The 27,558-nt window shown below is 39.4% G+C and overlaps 1 protein-coding gene across 4 annotated transcripts in view; it reads right to left on the bottom strand.

Moving 5' to 3' along the window:
• Positions 1–26,964, bottom strand: part of dennd5a (DENN/MADD domain containing 5A) — a 31,143-nt gene extending 4,179 nt beyond the window's left edge. The window contains exons 1-18 of one of the 4 annotated variants that reach the window (XM_058089151.2): positions 26,713–26,964; positions 15,925–15,996; positions 14,939–15,048; positions 13,391–14,078; positions 8,695–8,882; positions 7,765–8,085; positions 6,821–7,036; positions 6,499–6,733; positions 5,934–6,084; positions 5,754–5,847; positions 5,484–5,588; positions 4,359–4,490; positions 4,133–4,285; positions 3,181–3,268; positions 3,008–3,095; positions 1,609–1,737; positions 437–558; positions 212–357 (exon numbers count right to left, since the gene is read on the bottom strand). In XM_058089151.2, the coding sequence (XP_057945134.2) occupies positions 212–357; positions 437–558; positions 1,609–1,737; positions 3,008–3,095; positions 3,181–3,268; positions 4,133–4,285; positions 4,359–4,490; positions 5,484–5,588; positions 5,754–5,847; positions 5,934–6,084; positions 6,499–6,733; positions 6,821–7,036; positions 7,765–8,085; positions 8,695–8,882; positions 13,391–14,078; positions 14,939–15,048; positions 15,925–15,996; positions 26,713–26,812 (3,138 nt within the window). In that variant the 5' untranslated portion in view covers positions 26,813–26,964. The remainder of the gene's footprint in view (positions 1–211; positions 358–436; positions 559–1,608; positions 1,738–3,007; positions 3,096–3,180; positions 3,269–4,132; positions 4,286–4,358; positions 4,491–5,483; positions 5,589–5,753; positions 5,848–5,933; positions 6,085–6,498; positions 6,734–6,820; positions 7,037–7,764; positions 8,086–8,694; positions 8,883–13,390; positions 14,079–14,938; positions 15,049–15,924; positions 15,997–26,712) is intronic. The other 3 variants (XM_058089153.2, XM_058089154.2, XM_058089155.2) reach the window with 3 other exon arrangements.
• Between the last annotated feature and the right edge of the window lie 594 nt (positions 26,965–27,558).

A 27,558-nucleotide genomic window follows, 5' to 3' on the forward strand; every position in this document is an offset into this window, starting at 1 on the left:
GGTAAATGCCATATTTATACAATTACGTATCGTACACACTCTAAATTGTTATTTAGTTTCATTAAAGAAGACAATAATATAGGAAAAGACATACAGTATGTTTTAACAGCACCTTATCCAAATTTCAATCATTTTAAAATACTGAAAACTGCCACATTTCAGAATTTTAAACATCTAAAAAGGGAAAACAAAACCCAAACACAAGACAGACCTCAAAAGTGATCTCCTGAGTGTTCCTCGGCACCTGTAGAACGCCTGTCTCTGCCAGTTCACCTGACACACACACCCAAGGATTGGCTGTAAACATGGAGCCACCCAGCTTCCTACTGGGGACCACGACCACATGATATGGGATCACTGGGGGACAGAGGAGACACGTGCTGGTCAGTTCAAGCAGAATCAACACCAAAATGAGAAGTGCATTAGCAGAACTGACTGATGGTGGTGAAGACATTGGTGAAACAAAAGTAGTCTACAGCATTGAAGGACAAGAGATGGTAGAGAAACTGCTCCTTCTCATCATCACAACGCAGGAAAGCATATCGCTTGTACAGTTTCCTAAAGTGGATTAAAAAAAACATAATTATTTAGAGAGCAACACATTTACAGATTCAGCTAAAAAAATCAAACACCAAAAAATAGACATATTTTTGTTTTTATTTTGAGTGAATGGATGGGAAAAGTGTGTAATCACTGAGACTGAAAGTTGAGAAATGACAATTTAAGGTCAGAAAGGCAGACAGAAAGCCTCCTGCCCCAGTTCACCGCCCACCATATCAATTATGAAGTGGTTGTGAACGTGCAAATTATTTATATAATGGCATACTACAATGTGATGCCGTTCAGAAAGTTCATTTATTATAAATGAGGATCCGAATTATTTGGAGTCAGAAATTCCTTTACAAACATGAATTATGCGCCATCACCTGCACACAGTTGTATTATTACAAATTTCCTTTCTGGATTAATTAGAGTTGTTATATTTATTTTTATTGTGCAAGGTGGCAGCTAGCAGTTATAACATATCACATGCTACACAAGGCAAGTACCCAACATTTAATGTTTTAACTAATATTTTTAAACTTTTCTTATGTTTTTATCTTTTTAGTCCTATTTTGTGCTTTTAACTCCAGTGTTTCCTCAGGGGTGGGGGGTCCTCCACACTGGGGGCTGTATCGGGTCTGCTGAGGGGGTGCCTTCCTTGGGTCCCTTCGACCCGGCCGGCTGGGGGTTCCTCCCTTTAATGTGGGGGTCCACCCGTCCGTCGGAGTCGGGGAGCCCGGGTGCTGGTCCCCCAATGGCACGGCCCGTGGCTCCTCCCAGTGTGGATGGCCCCAAAGGTGGCGTTTCCTTGATCCTCAGTGCCATGCCATGTCTCCCTACTGTGTGTGATTGTGTGTGTATGTGTGTGTCTAGTATGGAGGGTGGGAGGGAGGGGCTTTCTTAGTAATTGTTTTCCTTTTAATTGTGGTAATTGTTTGTAATTCTGTAAAGCACTTTGTGTTGCATGTCTTTGCAGGAAAAGTGCTCTACAAATAAAGTTGATTTGATGTGATGTCTGTGACAAAAGGACCAATACAAATCCTGGTGGTGTATTTTTTTGCTCACTTTGTAAGCTCAAGGTCAGACAACAGCTGCTTCAGGTGTCTGGAGAGCAACTTCTTCTCCATGGAGAGCCGAACCCAAGCTCTGGCCTTGCCCACGTCAGTCTTGATCTCACTTATGTTTTGAATGTGCCTGGAAGTAAAACCACAAGGTAAAAGGTCAGAGGAGGTGAATTATTCGTAGTCAAGGAAATTCGATTTTGAAACCCAATGTCATCATGAGGCCATTATTTCAAGAAAACAATATGGTATGAAAAAGTATGACAAAGTATTTATTTGCAGTAATGTGGTATGACAATACTCTACCTTAGCGTACCTTCAATGTATTTATTGTGCAGCTAAGAGATATGTAAATTCAAGTTGGAGGCATCACAACCGGTTGTGGCTGAAAGGAGGTCTCTGTCTGTGACTTCCTGTGTGCGTGGTTGCCTGTCATTGCTGCGAGCCACTATCATGTCTCTAATGTCCAGACACATTCCTTTCCACTCCACCTGTGCCATAAGCTCGTCTGCTGGGTTCGAAGGCGGAGGAGGGGACTTAACGGGAGGGGGGACACCCTCATCTCCCCTCCTCCGCCTCCCACCATCCACCTCCACTGTCTCCAACATTTACATGCACTCAGACTAACCCACTTTCCTCTGCACGGTATCTCCATGGTAACAGAGGAAAATATTTATATAATGGCCAAATATTACTGTGACCTCTCGCCTGGTTATGAGATTGCACCATTAACACTTTTATTTAGACATCATCATGACTTTTTAGACAAACATCTAGACCATGTTATGACAAAGGGATGAATTATTAATTCAATAAGGGATGCAAGGCAATTGTTTTTGCATTATGACTCAGAGTATACGATCGCTCTTGGCATCAACATTTGGTGTCTTGCTAGAATCACAGTGCTGTGTGTGACCTGACTTGACCCGGAGGGTGTGTGTGGTAATTAGGTTGGAAGTAATGTGCACTGCACACACACACACACACACACACACACACACACACACACACACACACACACACACACACACACACACGCAAGCACATAGACTTCTTCATACAACATAAACAGAGACTACTCTTGGTTATACGTACAGACAGAGAGGGCAAGTGTGCAATAAGAATTCACAAGCCCAATAGAATGAAATAGATGATAGAAGATGCAGATGATTGAGACACACCCCTCGGTATCTAACAATGTTAGTTTGTGGAATGATTTCACAGAACATTTGAAAATGCCTGGTGTCGAGCTGTCAAAATATCTGGTGTATACAGTATCTGTAATATTTGACCTGGCTGTACTTTCACTAGAATTAAAATATAGAATCAAACTCACAACACTGACATATAAAGATTGTTTCATTGATCCTCCCTTCAATTAAATAAAAGCCAGTCTTCCTCACCTCATGTCCTGGATCAAGGACACTTTAAGAGGTGGCATTGCAGACCCGCCGCCATCAGATTTGCGTCTTTCAGGGTCATGGATAAAACCTGCGATGGAAAAAAAAAAAAAAAAAAAAACAGTTCTAGGTTTTGCTTCCAGGTTGTTAGACATGCCTGTCTGGATTTCCTGTACCTGGAGGTCCTAAACCAGCTGGCGTTGCACTCTTCTTCTCTTTGCTTTCCTGGTAATGAAGCAAGTGGGACCACAGCGCAGATTTACCCTGAAAACAGAAACAAAAAACATGTGAAAATATCCCATCATCCCATCATTCACAATCCTTATGTGAAACATGAACACATATTTCCTTCACTTTCTGTGCATTATAATGTGAGAAAATGAGTTAATACGAGCTTGCTAAAATGAACGTCACAGGGACAGACACAGCTACTTTGACGCTTAAGTCCATCCATCAATTTTCTATAGAGCTTATCCTTACTAGGGTTGTGGGGGTGTGCTGGAGCCTATCCCAGCTGTCTTTGGGCAAGAGGCGTGGGTTTTCTCTGGGGACTCCGGCTTCCTCCCACATTCCAAAAACATGTTAGGTTGATTGGCAACTCCAAATTGTCCATAGGTATGAATGTGTTTGTTTGTCTATATGTGCCCTGTGATTGGCTGGCTAGGCTCCAGCACTCCCCGCGACCCTCGTGACGGTAAGCGGTAGAAAATGAATGAATATTTCACTATAGCCTGATCTACCGAGCACAAAGCAACATCTCTGTTGGAAAGGCATTACGGTAATGTTGTAAATATCAAAAAAGGCAAAATACTGTAAGTATTACATGTTATCACCAATGTAATGTAATGTATGTATATGTATGTATGTATGTATGTGAAATGATAAAATGTTGTTAGAGGGCTTTATTAGAGGGCTTCGTAGTCTAAATAGGTGTGTCCCAATACATTGTTAGCTTGCTCATATTAACGCTGGCATTATAATGAGCATAAAAGTGAAAGAAATATTTGAATATTTAAAGAATATTTTATGTTTCACATACAGACCGTAAATGATGGGCAAAATTCCCCAAAAAGTACTGAGGAACATGGGAAATCTATGCAGTGCTGCTGCTGTTGTTGTTTTCCTGACCTGTTTAACCTGTAGTCCATGGCTCCAGATCCTTTCCAACAAATCACACAGACTGGCAATCAAAGTGTTCTCCTCCACACCAGTGATGCTGACCTCCACATGACCCAACTCCACCGCTTCCCGACCCATCTTCTCGACAAGCATGCGTTTGGTCTGTACGAAAAAATGCATGTTGACACTTGCATTTGGTGCCAATCAGAGAAAAAGAGTGATGTCATGCACAAACCTTGTTCTTGCACTCTTTTAGCAACCCCTCAACAAACTTCCAGTTTGTTTGAGCGATGACGGATGGGGACAGGTTGGACAGTTTGGGCTGTCTGATGGTTGTGCCCAAGTTCCGTGCTTCTTGGATGTATTTCTGTTTAAACAGATACTTAATTCAACAACTCTGTCAAATAGTGCCAGAGAAGCCTTAAAGTCATGACATCCTTTGAAACACATCGCACAGATGTATCACAAAGTATCAGAAACACTGCTAAGACTTCACACTGCCTACAACATGTGAGCTGACTTAATTTAACAAGCGATAAAATATGCCTGAATGGCTACTTCATGATTTTGACCATTTTTGTGCCAATACCCTCACTGGCCACAACATTAGGTACTCATTAATTTCTGTTCATGATGCAGTGCAGTAGGAAGAAGCAAAGATTAGTAAATACTAACCCCAGCCACATCTTTTACATTTAAAATCAATTACTATTACATTTATTCACGTCCTGTATTCAGTATATATACCTACTGTATATCAGTGTCGGACCCCTGCTTGATTGTACTTGCTGCTGCTAAGGGGTTTCGATTTTTTTTCCTTTCTTAGTAAAAGTTTCCTTTAAGAACTGCATGTTGTGTTTAGTTGTGTAGACAAACATTAAAAAAAAATTAATAAATCAGGAAGGGAACACTTTTTCACACCACTGTGTATTCAACATATACTTCTCAACACTGAGTATTACTAGACTAAGTATTATTATCTTTGCGAACATATATTTTTCCCCCATGAAACTTTTGTATTTGCAGGTATACATAAGGAGGTGGCCAGTGAGATCTGACAACCTAGTCATTATGTTAACTTTCACCAAACAAATGCAAAAGTGACAAGACTGCATTGCTTTTTATACAAGGATTTTAGTGGTGCCAATTAAAGAACATAAGTATAACATTCAAATAAATTGTCATCACTTTCAATCAACTTTGTTTACATTATTTGACATGCATGTGTTTAATGTAATGATGCAGCCTTGTATAATACAATCCCAGACTGGTATGATGGTGGAGGGAGGAGGAAGCGGGAAAGGCCACATGGGCAGCTCATGTGGTCTCAGCATGAAAGTCACATATCACCAGCACATACCACGTCCACAGTCACCGACTTTAGACAGGGCTTGAAGGACTGCAAATGCCAGTAGTAGTCAAGAAACAGCAGGAGCTGCAGCTCCGGAAACAAACACTCTACATGCTGAGAGTGTGTGCGCGCATGAGTGCAAACAAAAAAAGAGAAGACAGAGCGACCAAAGAAATGGTGAAAAGGATGAAAAATGAAAAAAGAAAATAAAGATCATGCAGAATAAACAGAAAGAGCGGCACTCAAGGTGTCATTGCGCATCACGAATTGAGTTCTCACCTCTCTCTGGTCATTATCTAAATAAAGGTGCTCTGCGTGCTGCTTCTGGCGATCCCGCCTCCTCCACTGGGCAGGAGCACTCCTCTTAGTCCACCTGGAACATGACAGAACATTACATAAACAGTTAACCAAAGCGCAATGATATATCAGTTAAATATGCAGGTCATGTAAAGTAGTCACTTGTTGCTAGTGGGCCCAGAGGAGAGCACATCAGACTGCAGTCGTGGGAAGAAGCCCTGCTCATAACGTCCTTGGCCAATCTTCATGTCCAGAAGGTGTGGGTGCAGGGCTGTGTGGTCGATCTTCATCAGTCTCATCTCAATGGCTTTCTCTGTGAACAGAAATAAGGCATTGCTACATTGACTCCATAATAGTCAGTTAGCTGTAAACATAACACACACACTCGACAAGGCTCAAAGCTGAATTTAATAAAACAAAAATTTGACTTTACAAACATAATGCTCCATTTTGAGAGGGATTCATTTAATATATTTTGTTCCTGCACTGATTTTTCACGCAGTTACTGTGAATACTGGTAAGAAAACATACGTTATTACAATTTCATAATACTGCTCTTAAACTGAATCGTATTTCAATTGTGCAGGTGTACCTTGTATTATAGTAAGTGACTATACATGGGGCACATATACTGTACAACAAGTACAATTATTGTTTTTGTGTATTCTGTTATCTATTAGTATTTTGTGTTTCTACTGTCGAGATTCCTTTGGTCCATCTTACTTACCAGACTCTTCGATGTTTGTACATTTCTGGTACATAGAGGTGCGCAGAGTGGGTGTGCGGACATTCAGCATCCTAACTTTATCGACACGAGTGTCAAACACCCTCAGCGTGTGCTCCTTGTCCTCATCATCATGGCAGAGGATCTTACTGTCGATGAAGGAGGCAAACATCTGTGTCTCTAGGAAGCGAGACAGAAAAGGCAGGTAGGGCTCTGGCTGATCGGACAGGAAGGAGGCCTACACAAACATCACAATAAAGACAATTTAATATAAAGGGGAATATCTTCAGCTATACATTACTGATAATGATCTGAAACATCTCACCTTATCAAAGTTTTGCATCTGGTCTCGATTGGTGAACCAGGACTCCTTGTCTTGACTCGGCTGGATCACAAACACCTCGTAGTTGGCAAACATCTGGGTGAAGCGGTTGGCAAACACCTCGCGCACATGGATGTTGAGCTGGTGCATTTTCAGCTCCTCTTCATCACAATGAAAACGTGAATCCTTATTGCCGCCGGAGTCCTCTCTCACCTCCAGCTGATGAGTAAAATGCAAACACACAGCAGCATTGATAACTGTAGCTCCTTTGTACAGATGTCAGAAAAATGGGGTGTTAAAGAACGCTTTGCTGCCTAATGAGACTGAGGCCTGACCTCATAATGAAAAATCAAATCACAGACGATAAGCTAATTCATTCATGTAATGTTAATACGCAGCAGCAGCAGCAGGAGCAGGAGCTGATGAAGCTGCAAATGCAGAGACATTCTTTAGTTTGCAGCTTAATATCAATGCCTATATACTCTTCTCTACTGCGTTATTACTGTCTTGGTGTATAGCACAACTGTTACCTAATTCTGCTGTATGATCACAACAAATACGCTTCCCAAAATTGTTAACAGATGAACAAAACCTAAAAATAGATCCATGAATATCTATATACAGTATATGAATACTCATCAACCGGTTCATGCACCTGGACTTCAGCTCAGTCTTAAGGCTTAGCTGAAGTGATGCGTGTTGTAGAGGTGGGGAAGGGCTCCCTCTTGTGTTTATTGTTGGTTACTGCCACATTGTTTTTTTTTTACCCATAACTTGTCCATTAATTAAATGTGAGAATGAATTGAATATGACAGAAAATATGATCTAACAAATAATTAATTATGGCACACAATGTTATTATTGGCCTTCAATTAACAATCTTGTTTTTTGTAATTTGTAATTCTTAAAAAAAAAAAAATCAAACCAGCCTTGTAATAAAATCTCACCTTCTCCAGACTGACGCCTGTCCTCTTCACCAGAGCTTGCAGCCTGGCGATGGTTTCATTCTCCCTCAGCAGGTAGGAGTTGAGGGGTGAGGCCAGGTTTCCGTTGCGTTTGTCAGAGGCCACATCGACCGATCTCAAGCCACTCTGCTTGACTTGGGTGTCAGCGTCAGAGTCACAATCGAGGTTACCTTCTGGCGTGACACCAAAGGACATGAGCACCTCGGAGATCTCTTGTATGAACTCTAGTTTGTTGGGAAATTGTGGCAATTCTTCTGGAATTTCTATGAAGTGGTTGTCGATGTCCACAAAACACAAGTTGGCCTGGAGAGACACAGGACAGAACCTTAGAGTATAAAAAAACATTCTATAATTTGGTGGCTTTAATGCTTTAACACAGACTCACTGATAAAGCGGAAATGCTGATCATAAAACTATCAAAAGGGGCCTTATTATGATTTTTGCACTTTTTCCCAAGGTTCTACCTAAGAGGAGTCAGTGTGTAATGTAGGTTTTCTTTGGGGGCTAACACCATTGGTATTAATAGAGTGATAGAGGGACAATAGGGTGTCTAGGATCTATTTCTGATGCATTGTTTTACTAGCAGTGCAAAGGTTCTGCCCTCAATCTATGGCAGAGTTTGAACTTTGTCCATGCCTATGACAACATCAGAGGAGAATGAAATCAAGAAAACAAAACCTGTATATAAGGCATATTATTCGTTGTCTAGTTTATGGCAGCAACATGTTTGGGACAAAATGATTATCAAGCATAGGGGAAGTTATTCATAGAACCAAATTAAAGTATGCGCATACAGGACAATATGAAATGGGTGAACGTAACAGACATTACACATTGTGCTAGGCTGATCCTGGCTTGGTGTACAATTGAAGGAACACCGGTGTAGTTGTGGCTGTAGAAGTGACTGTTTACCTCCTGTGGCAACTCTAGCTTGGTGCGGTCATCCTGTCCATTGGAGTGCAGGCCCATGAGGTATGGCACAGGCGCATCCAGGAAGTGGAGGAGAGAGGCGGGTAGAATAGGAACATACACATGCTGCCACTGGAAGGGGAACATTAAGGCTGTGATGCTCTCTGCCACAGTCATCAGCCTTTGGTAATCTGTATGGAACATACAAATGAAGAGTGAGAGACTGGACCATTATTTCCTGACCATTTATGTGACTAGAACGGCACCCAAGTGAGTATAGTACTTTATGTGCTGACATTACAGCACATTTTTTGGTTGTCTTGAGCTAGGGAAGTGCAGTATTGAAAGAGACCACTAGTGCTGTAATTGTAAATAACCAGTACAATAACTAAATATCTATAAGATTATGAAAAGTATCATATTTCATGGCTGCTTGACAGTACCATCACTACCACATTTCTTTGAGTTAATTGTCATTACTCATCTATTATCAAACAATGTTTGTTATGTCTATTTCATATTATTTATTAGGATTGTCAAATCAAGTCATAAGAAATTTGACAAAATTTTAAACTTGACTATTTGTTCTACTATTTATCACATTATACATTATCTAATCGAATTTGGATGTATTCAATGAGTGTATTTGGAATACAGGAAGTGAACAAATGTATTGCAATTTCTATAAAACGGATGGGGGTAGGACTAAATAAGCTTTGCTTCTTCCTACTCCTTTTGTGGAACTGTCAATTATTCCAATGTAAGTTGTATGCATGTTCAAATAACCATACAATTACCATATATATCACCATACTGATGCACTCCACTATGTTTATCACTTTTTGTGTTTGACCTTGGTAGAGGTTTTCAATGTACTGAGTCACATTCTGGTTAGAATATGGTCATCATAGCACTGCTTAGAAATAAAACAAAACAAATGGTGACCTTTAGCACAGTTTTTTTGTGCAACTCAGACAACAAACAAACTGTGATAAAAGCTTTCTTGGAGACGTAATCAGTACAGAAAGACTTATTGCGTCAAGAACACCTCCAGGATTTTATCCTTGAGATCTTTGTATCTGAACCAGCTGACGTCTAGCTCATGACAAATTAAAATTCCCTTTTCATGACTTCACACATCAGCACAACGTATATTCATGCTTTCACACTCCAGTCAAGTGGTCCACATAGAAATATGTCTGGTCCTCCTCATTCACATTCCTACACCATCCTGTTGACAGCTACGGTAAGTTCTACAGCAGCAGGAGCAGCTCTGCCTTCCCTCTTATGGTGATAAAAATACATACCATTCCTTCATTTGGCCATGTGCTGGTCTACAAGACAAGCCTGCTTGCTCTAAACCAGACTCTTCTCTTAGGAGGGAGACCACAACCAAATGAAGAAGGGGTGTCATAAGATTGGGTCTACAAGACTGAGACAAGATTTTAACTTTACTTTGAAGAACAGTACAATCATAAAATATACAAAAAAAATGACAATATATTGCAATCTACTAATTTAATTTGTACTACGTTATATACTCTTCTGCACTGTGTGTATGCTAGTGGCCCTGCCTCTACCCACCAAGACAAAGAGACTGTAAGACTAACAAAGGGGTTCATTCTTCTGTTCATGCTGTTGTTGTTGTTCATGCTATAGAACAAATATGTCAAGGTGCTGAAACCAATGCACAGAGGGAACCCTCGTCCTGCCCGTTTGGAGGAGACACAGGTACATGGCAATATATTCAGGCCCACCCTACCACCTCCAATTTGAAATACGATTGAAATACTTATAAAATCTGTTTTATTTATCTGTATTGTCATCATCTTCTGATGTGTCACCCTAGAAATGTTATGATGAGTAGGTAACCTTTGCAGGAATGTTCAGAGAACACTTTGGGGGAGAACCCATAAACATAAAAAATCTGACATTAGATCAGACTGAAATTTGATGTACTGTGTTGATTCAAAGTAAAATTATTTTGCAGATGACCAATGGTTTGTGGTCTGTGGAGGTCCGTGCTTTTATCTTTAGGCATACTATTTGATTTAGGTCTTGTATGAGATCATAATAGACAGTGCAGGCGTACGTAAAGAAGAGGACAGTGAGTGAGTATATAATATAAGTAAATAAATAAACAAACTAAGCAAACTTTTATTTGCCCTCCATTTCACACTCTAATTAATACCCTTTTCATTTTTGCAAGTCCACATTGCCATAACCTTTTTGTCAAGTGATGCCAACAACCATATGAACTAAAATAAGACTATGCAGGAATTTTAGACTGAGGAGCTATTTGGTACATAGATTGTGCAACTTCAAATATTTGAATGTCTCTCCTACAGTTGATTCATTTACTACAAAGTTAAAAAGCAGAAATGGCCAATAAGAAAATGTGACTTTAATTGCATGTCACAATGGCTGACCCATGACTTACACGAGACAAAAGTTCCCCCTTAGACAATAAACACTGTCTCGGAGCAAGTCATTCCTAGATCACAGGAGAGATGATATGTGGCTGTTTGTGAATCTGTTTTATTTAAAGGGGACTGATTATGCTCATTTTACGGACCTTTGTATTGAGTTGTGGACTACTATAGAGCAGCTACACACGATAACCAGCACAGAAAACATTCTAGTTCTTCCAGAATCTGCACCTATTCAGCTGTATTACTTCTGTGGTTCCTGCGAAAATGGTCTGTTTTAATTTATTCCACCCATGGCCCGCCTCCAGACACACCCCCTCTGCTGTGGTTGGTAACATTCCCGAGTGCATAGAAAGAGTTCCGGTTTGCGCCGCTAGTTTATATGGGGGGAGGGCAGAGAGTTTATATATAAGGAAGTCCGTCCCTCTGTGACATCACAAAGAGGCACTATTACCACGCCTTTTGAAACTGAGTGTTTTGAGCCATCCCAAACTTCTTTCAGGGCTCACTTCCAAATGCGCAAACCTCATTAACTGAAACTTTGTCATCATGTAACACAAAAATACTACATTCTAACTACATTTATAGGTCAGAAAAGTAGAAAAAGCATAACAGGTCCCCTTTAAAGGCCACACAGTCGTCTCCTTGTAAAGCATCAATTTCCTCAGTGTGTGTCTGTGTGTGTGTTTACATGCCCCGTTTTTCCTCCAAACAATCCCTCAGTTCTTCCCAGTGGAATACTGCCAGTCGACACCCTTCACACGTTCTGCAAGTCTCCCAAGGGGAGAGGGCATGATGTCACCTCCAACCAATGATAATCATCCTGTATCATGGCTATCCTCCCCGTCTCGAGGTTGCCTAGCAACACCATGGCTTTTCCTCTTAAGAGCCTCTCACTCAGTGTGCGTCCCGGTGTTTTATAAACCATTTGCCCTTTCATACCATTGTAATGGATCCAAACACCAATCCGCATCTAGCACACACTCTTTCTTGCTCTCTTTCTCTAAAGGCTTTCTTTGCTCAGTAAATAATTTACCCCCGCATGAGAAACTACTACTACGACAGGGGATGTCTATAAATTTTACCTAAAAGCTCTAACTAACCTGTGCAAGGATCGTAGTGTGACGCAAGCTGCTACTTCAACAACATTACAGTAATGGACACTTAATAAGTTATGTAACTTCTTAGACAAATGGTTCCAACATGCATATTAGAGTTTTGCCAGCGCCTCGAGTCGCTTTCATTCACAGTAAGACTCCAAATGAAAACTGCAACCTCCATAAGAAATAGGTCTGTGACCTTGTCAATCGCAACCGAGCAGTTGTAAAGACAAAACTTTACAATAAACATATTATTACTAAGGTTGTACAGCAGGGATCTCAAACATGCGGCCCGCGGGCCAAATGTGGCCCGCAGGACACTAGTTTGAGGCCCCCGCCTTGAAATGAAAGCTTAATGTGAGTGCGGCCCGCGCAAGTTTGATATGGATGCTGTATGGTATCATGTACCCAGAAAAAATTATTACGTTTGATTAATGTTCATGTTAAAGGTTAAATAACTGTTAATAGTTATACTCCCTATCCGTGTGGAAGTGGTAAGTTTTTGGCTATTTAAGTTAAAAGGAAATAACTTGAAGGCTACCGCTAGCTCTCTAGTTTGCGAGTTAGCATGTGTCTCAAGACCCTGCAGTTGCGCAATATGTTGTAAATAAAAAGAGAATAAATGTGACTATAGTCGTGTTTGGTCATGTCTACAGGGCTCTAATAATGCTTTGTTAATTTTAATCTGAAAAAAATAATTTGTCTATCCACCAACTATATGTGGTTTCTTTAAGAAAATATAAAAAACTTAATAAGTTTTTATATTTTGGTGTTTTATTATTATTATTATATTTATTTATTACTGATTGAATGATTTTCTTTATTCTTGATTTGTTTATTTATTTTTCATCTTATTTTGTGTAGAAAAATAAAAATTAAGATATCTGAGAACAGTGGAATGTTTTATCAGAGCTTTTCTTTTAGAAAATCGGAACAAAAGCAAAGTTTATTAATTTTTCTGTTTTTAATAAATGCGTTTTTCTTTTTTTTTTTGAAAACCTGATGCGGCCCAGCCTCGCCCAGACCCTAGCTCCAGTGGCCCCCAAGTAAATTGAGTTTGAGACCCCTGTTGTACAGTGATTGAAGACCATGTTTAGTGGTGATGGGAAAATAAAATGAACACTGAAAGAGAGCTTGAATGAGTGTGAGTGTAGCAAAAGTGTAACTTACGCTGTGAGTAGAGCAGTATCTGCATCTCCAGCAGTGCGCAGGTGAAGAGCTGAAGAACGTTCTCCACCCCCAGCAGGTTGATGACTTCACTAATAGCAAAGTCAAAAAGTGGCAGTTCTGACGTGCTCGGCCTCTGGCACACCACAGGCCCATAGACACCTGAGAACTTTAGGGATCGTCCGGAGGGTGGCAGGGGCACCTCATAGAGGATGTTGTAGACGTAACTCTCCAGTGGGAGGGGTGGGGGATGGGGAGAGGTAACTGCATGGTGAAGCTGTTGCAGCACCTTCCTGCAGGCCTGGGCAAAGGCCATGGGTGTTATCAAGCAGATGCACTTTGACACATACAGTGTGTCTCGGCTGATGTCATACGAATTGAAACGTTGCAGACGGGAAATGGCGGGTGCAGCGTGGAGGACAGGCCGATGCTGGGAGTGGTGGAGTCGCGGCAGCTCCTCTGGTCCACGAGGGGAGGTGGCTGTATGTAAGATGTCGTACTGCTCTGCGTTGTGCATGTGGTAAAGAGTTTGCATGGCGCTGCAGATCTGCTTACTGGTCACCTCTTCAAAGAAGGTGAGAGCAAACCCGTAGGTCCGGGAGCCATCCTCTCGGGTGATGATAAAGGAGTGGAACTGTGGGTCTCGAGAGTCCACTTGTGTTCTAAAAGCCAGACCCTTTGGCATGCAGAGCTGCAGGAGGACAGAGGAGGAGGAACATCTGAGATCAGAAGTGTATTTATTGTGCACAGTTAAATTGATACGATTTTTGTTTTATGTTATGTAGAACAGTTTTATGTTTTAAAATTCCGAATATCAGTTGTTTTGTTGTCAGATGAGTAATTGGATATAATCAAATTTAGGTCATAAAGGGCAGTTGTCATACAGTATGGGGTCGACTCTTCTTTCTTTTCTGGCTTAAGAATAAACTTGTTTGTACTGTTTATTGAAATGCCCCATTTTAGTGCATTGTTAAGTTCTTTACTCAATCCCGTCCATAATTTGGTTCAACATACTAATATGCTCAAGGTTTTTAGCGTTGTTTGTGTTGTTTGTCGCAAGTGTTTTATGTTACATTTTTTCATATTTCTCCTCTCTTGATGAGAAGAATTGTGTTTATCAGTTGGTCTACGTCTACGATGTATTTATTCTAAACTTAAGAAAGGGAAAGACAGCATAGGAAGTCAAAAACTTTCCACTACCACATGGACTTCACTTCCACTTCCACTTATATTAGACATGCCGTGGCTGACTATATGCAGTGTGACAGTAATGTGATGTAAATGTCATGTCTCATCAATGTTTTGTGCCATTACGGATTCCAACTGGCCATAATAAGTTGTAGTTCAATATATATTTTTTACTAATAATGGGCCAATGTCAACCGGGAAACAGCGATCATTTATTCATTAATTTAAAAAACACAGAGTGAGGGTGCGATGTTTGAGCCGCGAGGTAGCAATTGACAACTGTATTTAAAAATGTTTCCCTCTTTCCTATATTTTCAAAATGTCTGGAGAAAATAATGAGGTAGCATCAAGACTTGATCTTACCATGCCAACAGCATCCTGGTCAAATGGATTCCACTCGACATTATCGGGGTAATGTGCAAGAACTTTGGATTTAAAGGTTCTCCGTAGGGGACTCTGCTCAAAATTCTCACCTGAAAAAGCAAAGAGGAAGGAGGGTAAGTGAAAACTAAAAAGAGCACATAATAGAATCCAAAAGTAGGCAGAGATACACAGGAAGTGGTTGAGTAGTAGATCAGTAGCAGGCACATCTCCAGATGAGAGAGCAAGTCAGCATATACTGGTCTAGAGAGTAAGACTGTATTGTATCATTTAAAGCTGCCATCTGCATTCCCAGCTAAAAAAAAAACAAAAACAAAAGAAGACAGATCAAATATGAATGGGCTACTGGTGTTCACAATCAGTAATAAAAGAATAAGATGGCATTCATGTTCAAGCTTTACAGTTCATGATGCTTTGTGACAGCTTTAATGACAATACACAGAAACACACAAAACCATCCATCAAGAAAACGCCCAAACTGAGCTGATTTGAACCCAAGTTGAAGCAGAAGTGATGCACACACCAAGGCAGTACTGAAAAGTTCATTCAGAGTGTAGGGGAAGAGTAAACATTGACCAGGCAATACCTGCACAGGCAGCACTGGGTTCACCAGTGTGTAAGTGCAGTGTGGGCAGTATGTGTGTATGCGCCCGCACAGGAAACAGAAGCAGTGATTGTCAAACATAAGCTTATTGTTCAGCCGCTGCTTGGGGATGTGAGGGAGAGGGAAGGGGGAGAAGCCAGGAAAATTTAAATTAAGAGTGTGCAAAAGAGAAAGGGCAAGTCGTCACACTGTCACAGAAAATAACAAGAAACTAGGAGTACGATGCAAAATTTAAAAAAAAAGGGGGGGGCTATTGAAAAGTTTTCAGAACGTGTGCCAGGTTAAAAAGGGGTTGGGGGTTTAGAGCTAAGCACAGGTGAAAAAAAAAAGAGAACAGGGGGAGAGTGTGTAGGTTGAGGGTTACCTTCATTTGCCCCCGCCAGTTTTCCTCTGGCCCCATCTCTGAATTTAGTAGCTTCTATATACTGGCATAAAGCTATACAGCAAATAAAACAAAAAATATCATTACAAGCCTGCTTGTGGAAGGGGAGCACATCACTTCTCAGACCCTGACGCCTTGCTGCGCGCAGACACAGGATATTTTCAGGTCACTTTTTTGTTTTGTGATGCCACTCGATGCAAGCTGGTGGCGTTTATCTGGTGGGTTTCATCTTCTTCTGTACATCACACAAACTTATCTAATATGAATTACATTCTCATTACAAGCTCTTTAATAATAAAAACCAACAACGTGAAAGAAAAAAACACCCAGAAATGAATGTTTGTACATCTCACTGTATTTGATCAACCTTTTAACAAAATGTCACAAATTCATCAAGGTTGAAGTAGGAAATACCCATGTTGCAATCTCAAAAAAGGCTAAAAGCAAAATGATCTCAGGGCATCAATTGCACCTGGACCGGTTAGGTAGTCCAATAGTAATCGATTCAGTGCCCTGAGGGTATAATGACCTGAATCAATGAGAATATTCACTGTGAAAATGTGAAGAAATTGTCTTTTTTTCTCTGCTCCCAATAGACTTCTACACCACTATGTACATCTGTGTAATACTTGCTTTTATAGTCAGTACAGTTACTCCAGACCCCATTCACTGTGCAATATCTGATCAACCTCCATGTGCAATATTAAGGGCTCCAAATGCAATATACTAAGTTCTATGTGAAGTATTTCCATAATGCCTCATATTAACTCACTAGCAAGATCTCAGTGTATAGACTGGTCATATATCTCATCTCGTTTCATCTTATCTACATACTGTATTGTATATAACTCTGGGAAAAACTGTTGATTCTGTTAATACTTGGGTTGTTTATATTGTTTATTTTTCTATATTGTGTATTTTGTACTGCTTAACTGATTCTGTACTCTTGCTGCTGTGCAATGCAAATTTCCCCTCTGAGGGACGAATAAAGGCATATCTTATCTTATCTTATCTTATTTGGCTTGCACCCCAAAAATGTTGCAAAACTAAACTGACAAAATCTAAATAAAAAGGTAAAAACTGCTTATTTATGACTGATAAGACATTTCTATGCCCAACTTTCGTATCCTTACATTTTACTCTGTTGTGGCCATTTTAAGTATAAAAAGATGTCATATTACAGGATACATATGAAATAGTCCAAATAACTTGTTCAACCTTGATTTCAGATATTGAATCTTTTATAATGTAGCTGTAAGTAAAGATGATTTCAAGATATACATGGCTGTGGGTCATGTACCTTTGCCTGACCCAACTGTCAAACAAAAAAGTTGCCAGGTTAACATGACAGCTTTGGTGATTTGAATGAAATAATTCTGTCAATCATTCACTTTCAGAAGAGTGTGCTTTGAAAACAATATTGTGGCCATAAAGTGTATTATGGCATATCTTCTGATGTGAATGAATAAATTAATGGAATCTACCTCCGAAGAGACAAAGACCGGAGACATGATAGCAATGTTGTAATGTGGTCGAGACTGACATATATAGAGATTTAGAGTTTTTTTTCCTGATCATTAAATTTGTCTGGACTCCTCTGATAAATGTGGTCAGTTGAATGGAACATACACGTGTTGTTTTTTTAAGCTATTATGTAACATGTAAAGCTTTTGTAACCTCAAGCTAAAACATGTCAAGGTATAACAAACTGCCCCTAACATGTGCATCAGTGGACTGCCACGGCTTTGACTTGCGTAAAAGGTTGTTCTTGTGTAACTGACCCTGCAGCGCTGGTGCTTAGTGAGGTTATCTAAACACAACAAAATAGCTTCTCCGGACCTAGGAAAGCTTTCTGCTGTCCATGCACAGCATTTGTTCTAATATTCAACATGAAAAACAGAAAGATCTGTCCCACTGGTAGTGTTATTCTCATTTTCAGAACATCTGCAAAAGAAAATTCAAAATCCATATTATTATTTTGGTGCTGTGAAACAAACAGTAATGCATTTAGTTTTCCACTCAGTTGCCTATTCTAACAACAAGTATCAGAGGCTGTGGCTTGTGCATTTCTGTCTTCATTAACTTACACAATTATGGTGATAACAGCAACAAAAATTACATAACATGGTACAATTCTTATTTCTGTATCATGTGTTTTTCTTTTTTGTAGCACTCGCGTCTAAAGGACATCATACATTACTTCAGGATTAAATCTACATGTGTTTTGCTAACATAATGACTACTATAAATATAATTGATTTTATTTCAGCAGCTATTGTCCTGTAAGATTGTTTACATTTCAATAAAACATAGCACACTTATTTGTCTTTGACTTTTGTCTAAACTCACTTTGTGGAAAAAATAGCATGATAAACAGTATATACAAGCTAAATATTTTGGTTTTGGTCCATATCGTCCAGCCCTGGGTAACAGTTTGACCCTCGAGTTAGGGTTGCTGATAACCCGCTAACATTACAATCAGTGATGACACAAAGCCACGAGGGGATGACCAATCTCTGGAGTCATCACTCATGGATTTATTCTCTCTAAGCTAATCCTAAATGGGTGGAAAGGGTTGCGATTATTAGGCCCATCAGATGACAGAGACTACCACTGATGTGTTCACAACTAGTCTAATCGTTCCTCAACATTGCAACCCAAAATATTCTGAGCAGAGACAGGAATACACGAGTGATACAAGCAACAGGTTCATTAAAGTCTTACACAAATAAACACGTAAATCTTCAGGATTAAGAAAATTAATCTGTTGTTTTCTTCCACATCCCACATGGACCAATCTCAGCCACAACTAAATCTTAACATATAAGAGAAGCATGTCAGACAGACTGACTATTAGAAGCAGAGGGAAAACATCAAGTCCTCTTGGCTTATGCAAAGTTGATGACACTGAGAAATAAATATACATAAATTCATTCATTCATTCATTTTCTACCACTTTTTCCTCACGAGGGTCGAGGGGGTGCTGGAGCCTATCCCAGCTGTCTTCGGGTGAGAGGCGGGGTACACCCTGGATTGGCCGCCAGCCAATCACAGGGCACATATAGACAAACAACCATTCACACTCACATTCATACCTGAACAATTTGGAGTTGCCAATTAACCTAATTAACTGGATCAATGAAGTTCTTAAAGGGGACCTATTATGCTCATTTTCAGTGTTTTTTATTGAGTTGTGGATTCAGTTACACACGATAACCCGCACAGAAAGCTTTCGAGATCTTCCAGATTCTGCTCATCTTTCTGCAGTGTGTCCATGGATTTCCTGCTTCCTATCCAAATAGCCTGTTTAATTTACCTCGCCCTCCTTGGAAGCGCTCCTGAGGACTTCCGGTTACAGTAAGTAGGTCTGTGTTTATCAAGTGCAGACAATCTCCAGCCCATATTAAGCAAGCCCGGATTGCATTGATGTCAGTAGAACTTTGTGTTGGGGGAAAAAAACTCTGTATAACCAAGCATACAGGCTTTCGGGGCTTACTTTCAAATGACAAAAGTCATTATCTGATGCTTTGGTGCAACATTGTACATTTATAGGTCAGAAAAGTGGAAAAAGCATAATAGGTCCCCTTTAAGTAAGTAAGCATGTCCTCTATAGCACATTTTTCCTAACGTTTCAAATGTAGCGGTGACAAATATTAACAATGTTTCTGCCCCACATCTTAGCATGCAGTGAATGCCCCAGTAATCAGTTGCATCATGTTGAAACAAGACACACAGTAGAAGACCTGAGCCTGTGTTTTCATTTATTCATAAAAGGCTAGACAGGTGTCACCTGTCTGACACTCTCAGCTTCAGATTACTTTGATATGCTTCAAGTTGTTTCCACACTCAAAGAACGACCACAAGGTTAGATTTGAATAATTTGGCATGTGCGCATCTGTGATTCAGTGCACATGTTTTTCATGTGATAGTGTCATAATAATCCTAAACATTTACATCTTTTATGTGAGCTTTTAGGCATGAAAACTGACCTTATGTTGTATATATGATTTAATCTACAAAAATAGGACAACACAATGCACCCATTCTTCACTAAAATTTGAGCATGACCAGTTGAAAAACATGGCTGCCATCTAGCAAAACGTCTTTGCCAGGGCATGGGCAGGACTTCGCTACCAATTACCACAAGTCATTGGCCATTTCTCAATTTAACTATAATCTTGTGTATATATGTAATTATTATCTCATGTATATTATGCACAACACATAGGGAGCGCCACATTTGTGATTTACAGTTGACTGGCTGTAGGTGATTCCGAAACTCGAAACAGCAAATACACTATAAGTGCATGCACCGGTAGTAGTGGAAGGAAAGCATTACCAAGCTCTCAGTTTCACACCATCTTTAATCCAAGGACCACCCACTCGTCTTCTCATACACTGGCATTTCACAACATTGGTGACAACAAGGCCATATTCATTCAATATTGATCCATGTTTAAAAATAATATAATCTTTCACATCGAGTGTTCTGGTTATAAAATTTTGTCCTTATTACCAAAAATGAAAGGCTATGGCATTCCAGTTTATTGGTAAACCCCTTAACATCATAGAATTTTGTGTCTTAGAGATAAAAAATGTTCCTTTTAGGAAACTGTGTTTGCTTGTAACTAACAACCAAGTGAATGTTTGCAGCTCATTTAATACAACAGTCAAAACCACAGAGACAGCGTGGAAGGAAGCCACTGAATGTGACGATAAAAGACTGCCTGAGTCAAGTCAAGCTAACCGTACATCTGGTTGCAGACGTGCAGTTAGCCCACTTAAATATAGTAGGCTAACTAATGGTCTTGTAGACATGAATGTGCAGGTTAAAGTGCTTTGACCCAATGGAAAAGAATGTGTGCCTTCACTGTGACAAAAAAAATATATACATTGTTGACCAACAGTCATCAAAGTGCAGACACAGAATGCACAAGCATGTAAACAACCATTTAAAACCACTTAAAACCCTTGTTTCAGTTTTCTCTAGTGGGGATCAACTTTGTCTTGTTGTATTTGTATTTGTATTTAATAACTGAATCAAATCCAGCCACAGTTTAACAAGCTAAAACCTTATTTTACCTTATCAACTTAGCAAAAGATCTTGCTATGTCCTGCATTTTCGTCACTAGGCCTGCATGATTCTGGAAAAAAAAAATGAAAATCACAATTCCCATTCTTGGAATTTATTTTTTTCCCTCACACGCACACTATATGCTACACGTACTGATCCGAAGAAGATACCAAACAGTTGATATCACCATTAACCAGATGGGTTGGCGAAACAAACTCTTGTATAAAACAAACCATCTGACAAATCCATTTCATGATGCAAAGCCTTCTGGGAATTTTGAGAAGTCAATAAAACATTTTCAAACTGCATCCAAACAATTGCAGACACACAGAAATATGTAATCCTGTGTTAGCTTTCATTTGTTGAGCCAGTCATCCTCATTGGTTTGCTGAGGAAAGCTGAAAGGGAGAGTGTTTTGTCTGTGAAATTCTAAAGGTTATTTTGCATCTGAATAACCAGAGCCTGCCTGTGAATGTACTTATGTCACTGACTGGCCTATTTTGCAGTGTCGCCAATGAGGCTTCAGGGTCATACATATGCTAACCGAGGTCATTATGTGGCAAAAGACCAATATGGTTATTTCTGAAACACTGCTTTACAACAATTTTACTCAAAAAAATATACAGTATGTGATGTTACACATCAGAATCGGTTGATATCGGAATCAGAAATCGAGAGTTGGACAATATCGGCATAGAGCCAATACCGAACATCCCTAATTTATATGCATTTCAATTTGTTTTCTGCTACAAAAAACAAGCTACAGTTACTTACCATCTGCAGTACCAGCGCAAGTAATTTAGAACAATAAATACAATCAATATCAATACAATCAAAATAATAAATATGAGTGATATTTGAGTGCCAGTATTATTATTGGCAGAAAAAAACAATATGAACTGATGTCATTTTTATTCCAATATTTGACGATACTATCGGTTGGACATTCCTACTTCATAAATACGTAATTTGATAAATGTATTGTCATGGTGGGGAAAAAAAAAAAAAAGAGTACTTGGCTTTAATTCACCACAGGATTTGACGAATGTAGATGACATATCGCTACATCTCAAAGGCTGGAAATGTGACATGTGAGTACACATCAGTTGCCAATGTACTACTAACAACACCCAACTACATTAAAAATCATCATGAATCACATGTTTCATCAGGCCAGAATTGTGTATCCATACTTGCAAACATTATTACGGTACTACAGGTGCCACTGCAGTGCGACTGGAACACCTGGGAGATTTTTTCTGGTCAGATAGCAGAACAGCTAACAGGAATTTCCACACCATTTCCTCCCTTTGACTTAAACTGAAAACAACCGACATGAGTAAGCCCTTTTTATTCTAACCCACGTCAACAGCAATCATGTGCTGTAAGTAGGACGTGTGTGTGATCAGAGCCCCAGATCTTACTCTTGTGTTTGCACAGCGGAAAGGATTTTTCTTTTTGCATTGCATGCATGCATGACATAGTCAGATTCATGTAGCCCCTTCTAATTCCAGGACTTTTTTTTTTGGTTAAATGTTATTAAAAAGTTGAAATCAAAGTAAATGTAAAGCTTTCCTTGAAACATTTGGAGTACTGTAGAAGTTTGGCTCTGGGCTAGTTTGAAAGCAAACATGCAGCCAGAATTTGTCTAAGTCGGGGGGTCTTCGGCCTTTTTTCTTCTGCGAGCTACGTACTTTGATAAAATGAAAATGGCCTTTTTGTAACATTTATTTTTATAGCTTATTTCAACACAAACAAACCGAATAAGCTTGTTTAGCCAGAAGATCAACAAAATGTTCATAACCACAAGCTACCTTACATGTACGCATGAAAACAACAACAAAGAACGTATTTTGTATCTGTATTTTGTATTTCAGTATGTACTCTTTCTAGTGTAGGTGTTTCCAACTTTCATCACTGTATGTTCACACTATATGTATGCGATACAACTGCAGTAAGAACGGTCAGGTCGCATATATCTGACCTGTACGTCACCGAGAGGCGTGTAATGCCGTACTTCCCGTGACCTTAAAGGTACTCAAGAATGTAGACAGTAATGGAAAGATGTAGTTTATCGTGCAAAACTTGGATAAAGGTACTCACCAATGTAGGCAAAAGTTCTTCTTATCTTCAATGTATTTTTAAAAGGTGTTAGCAAATCAGCTCTCGTCATGTCTTGCCACTCCTGCCACGAACACGCACCTTGGTTGTTGTCTACAAGCTGTCATAGCCAAAATGTTTCCTTCTGCTTAATCGCCTACATGGAATGATTTGGTTGAGAAAATATAAAATACTCCTGTAAACAATGTTTGAGCCACTAGATGGTACTGAAGTGTAGTGTACCTGTGTGAGGCATATCATATTGGGTGGCTAAAACAGACAATACACTACCAACGTACAATGCAGAATATTAACCAACTACTGTTGCCATTTAGCCATGTGCTTTCCAGCCTTTTTTTACAAAAACTGTACAGCAAAGCGCTCTGGGAAACAGGAAGTACTCCATGTGACGCTACAGGACATAGATCGTCTCTGTTAAGCAAAAAAAAAAAAAACACAAATAAAACCTACACACACAGTTATGTAGTGTATTGTTAAACTATAGGACGGAATCACCGCTTCTTGTGCATTACAAGCTAGTATTGCATTGTTGCACCCCTAAAGTGCAGCGTATGTTTCTTTAAGTGAAAGCAAAACCATGCAGGTAATTACAACAGTGGATGAATATTTTTAGTTAATGAAAGTTCCTTATTGGCAGCATTAGTAATTCCACCTTAGAGCTGAACAATGCCAGCTTGCTGCTTTTGTTTTATTGACTTCCGTAAGGAGCTATAAAAATAAATGTTACTTCCGTTTACGTCAGAGTTGTCTAAAGTTTTCCATCAAGGGACACATACCTGATGCAGTGGCTCTCAATTATTATCATTCCCCTGCTTGAAATACTATAATTGGTAAACTATAATATCTATTTACACTGAAGGTGTATGCTGTCAGTTATTAAATTAAAAGCTTAAAATCGGTATCAACCAAAATCATAATAGGCAGGACAGGATTTTTAAAGATCGGTGATTGGCCACAAAATTGTAATCAGTCCACCCTTAGCTAAGAGTCATATAAGCAGCCAACATGCTGGAGAAACAAAATTATTATTTAAATTTAGTAAGCAGCATACTGAAAACAAGTGACATTATTTTCTCAAATCAACTTTCCTGTCACCCCAAATAAGAATCCAGCTTCATATTTTTTGCCTCTAGGCACAGCTCATGAAAGCACAAGTGACAATCACATGCCAGCATTTTCACAGTCCACTAATGCAAGGTTAGCGCTTTTAAATGCACCCACTCTGCATTCAAAAGACCTAGCAAATACACAATGGCCGGTCCCGGGTCGTGCAGGCTCAATGTGGACTATACTGCGATGAGTTTTACATTCAAATGCAACAGTGGCTGCAAATATAGTCAACATCCTTTGATTTGCACGAATTCAAAGAGGAACCTCATTGTCGAAGTGAAAATAGGAAGTGTGTGTGGGGAGGAGTGACGGGGATCAGATTCTTTGAAAAGTAAATTGTTTGGGGTTAAACGATATTGCTTTAGGAGCAACACTTTCACCTCGACTTTGACCGCTTTCCACACTGACTCACCACACTGCTGGACACGCAAAGAGATAAACACATTGTAACATTTCTCCACTGTATGTCAAAATTATTACTGTTAAAATATAAACCCTGTATTGGGAAAGCACATCATAGAAAGTGGATGGTAAACATCACTTACAACAAATGTCACATTAGAAGGTTTATGCACCCTTTGACAAAATTCCTACATGGTTATTTTGCAGGAAATAAACATGCAGCAGCAAACTAACAGGAATTGTTTAAGACAAAACGGGGTGTGACTCCTGATAATTATAAGGTGCATTCATATTCTGCAAAACCAGGGAATCATTTAATCCTTTCACAAACATGTTTTGTGACAAAACTAGCACTATTTCCACCATTAACGACAGCACACTTCTGTAGAGCACAGTGCACACTTTCACATGATTTACCTGTCAAAGGTTATAACGAGTACCAAAACAACACATTGGCATAGTCCCCATTTTGGCATTTTCCTACAAAAAACAGTGTCGCTAGACACTGTACTATCTTCGTTTTGTGACAAAACATGAACCAAACACAAATCCCTGCATTTACGAGAGATACGTTATATCAAATAAAGTAGTTCTTGGTTAAGGGAAGCACAGTACAGTGTCTTGTTCCTTTTTGTGGAATTAATGGGTGGTGATGATGTCAGTATATTTACACCTCAGCTGCTTTGTAAACTGCCAAACCACACAATTCCCTGATTATTAGTATATTGCACTGTTTTACCTTTAATAGGGGAAGACCAAAAACAGTGAAAGCGTGTGGGTTGGTTCCACTTTCAAGTAAGCATAATACAAATAAATGTCATGATTTCATTACACATAACAACATACTCATTTCCACTGCATAAACTTTTCTCATTTACCTGAGATTTAAAAAAAAGCTTCCACAGCCATTCACAAGAAAAAAAAATAGTCATACAAGCCCACCGTTTCCCTGATAGAAGTACCTAGTGGCAGGGTAGGACTTATGTATTTAGAGCACATTGGATATTGCTACTTTATGAGAAGAAGGTGCAAAAATTCACGTCCCAATCAAACAGACGAAATGACTGTTTAACCCACTGTTTTGCATCTGATACAAATTGATAGTAAAGGACCCATAACACAAAGGCTTATTAACTTATTAAACGTATATCTTCGAGCTTCACTCTACACATCCAAAGAGGCCACATTAGTTACCATCACTGAAGCCAGGCTCCAATTTAATTCAGTTAAAAGATGACATCAAAGTTGCGTCTCACACACACACACACACACACACACACTATTACTGTAATGTCTCTTGACGTGTATATATATATATATATATATATATATATATACGTACACACAGTATATGCATATATGTATATACATATATAACCTTGCCTCTCACCCAAAATCAGATGGGATATATATATATATATATATATACATACACACACACACATATACATGTATAAATACATATATATTGTATATGGATATATATACTGTATATATATATATAATATATATACACACACACACATATACATACGTACATATGTATGTATATATATATATATATATAAATACATATATACACATATATATACATATACATACATATAACTATTATTATTACTATAACTATTATTTTATAACGAATTGTTCACCCATTGACAGAGCAACACTTAGTACATATTCATCTAACATAGCACACCATTAACATCCAAACATAAACAAAATGTATGTTTAATTAAAATGTTGTTATAAAATATGATACATTAGGTGTATTGCAAGCCACGGGATGTGGGAGCAGTATATATAGAAATGAACGTGGGGATTTGCACACACAACAAGTCAGTAATCCCTGTGCCGAGCATTACAAACAAACAAGGCAGTGGGAAGGAACCGAGTCAGGCCTATAGCATCAACATTTGCACCATATATGTTGCGGAAATAATTGCGGTCGTTAAGAATATACAAGTAAAGTTGCTCCAAAACGCGAAACAAATATTCTAGTCCTTTCCTTTGCTCGACCTGATCGGCCCAAAATGTCCTCGATGGTTGGCTAATATGCTTACCGGAGAGTTCGTCTGGTTCCAGCCCGCTTTCGGTGTCGAGCCCGCAGACCACAAAATAATCTGCGAACCGACAGGAGACGGGGCTGATTCCGGTGGTCATTTTGAGACTGGTCCGGTGGCTCCCTTTTCCCCGCAACAGGGAGCATATTAGGTGGAAGAGAAGTGTTTTATATCTGCCATCACGGATGATACCTACTGCTCTTCTTTGGAACCACAAAATCTCAACCCAACCGACCAGCCCAGTAGCTAGTCTTTTACTCAACTGCTCAAAAACACAAACAGACTTCCGGTTATTGCTCTTCGAAATAAAATACCCCACCCAAACGTCAGCCCATTTAATGAAAATGTAACATCACTCTGGGTGCTTCATAGACAATATATTTTGAGACGATCACGTTTAAATTTGCATTCTTTTGTGTTAAAAAAACAAAACATACCCCCTCACCCACCCACTAACATCTTATTTTGATCAAATGCAGTAAACTTCCACGTTAAGGTGTAACTGCCTCTGGCTTCACAGTTGAATCATTGCAGTTCTGAACCGATTTGTAGCAGTCATTATCCCACTCAGTCTTTTGATAGCAAAATGTTCGAATAAACACCACAGAATTATTCATTTGCGATCATCCCCCCCTTAATCTACAATATTCTTTTGTTGAGAATGACCGAGGTACTTTATTGCAATTAGTGTAATCAAAATCGGCCACGATGCCCTTTCCCCTATTGACAATGTTCACATTTGTATGCTATTACTAACTGCCAAGCTAGCCACATGCCATCGTCGCCGTTTGTGTCGCCATCTAGCGACATGTTCTTGGTATATCACATGATGGGCAGTACAGTGCA

The sequence above is a fragment of the Doryrhamphus excisus genome, linkage group LG13, assembly GCF_037039965.1.
Source record: "Doryrhamphus excisus strain RoL-2023G ecotype Guam linkage group LG13, RoL_Dexc_Guam_v1.1, whole genome shotgun sequence".
Classification (NCBI taxonomy): Eukaryota; Metazoa; Chordata; class Actinopteri; order Syngnathiformes; family Syngnathidae; genus Doryrhamphus; species Doryrhamphus excisus.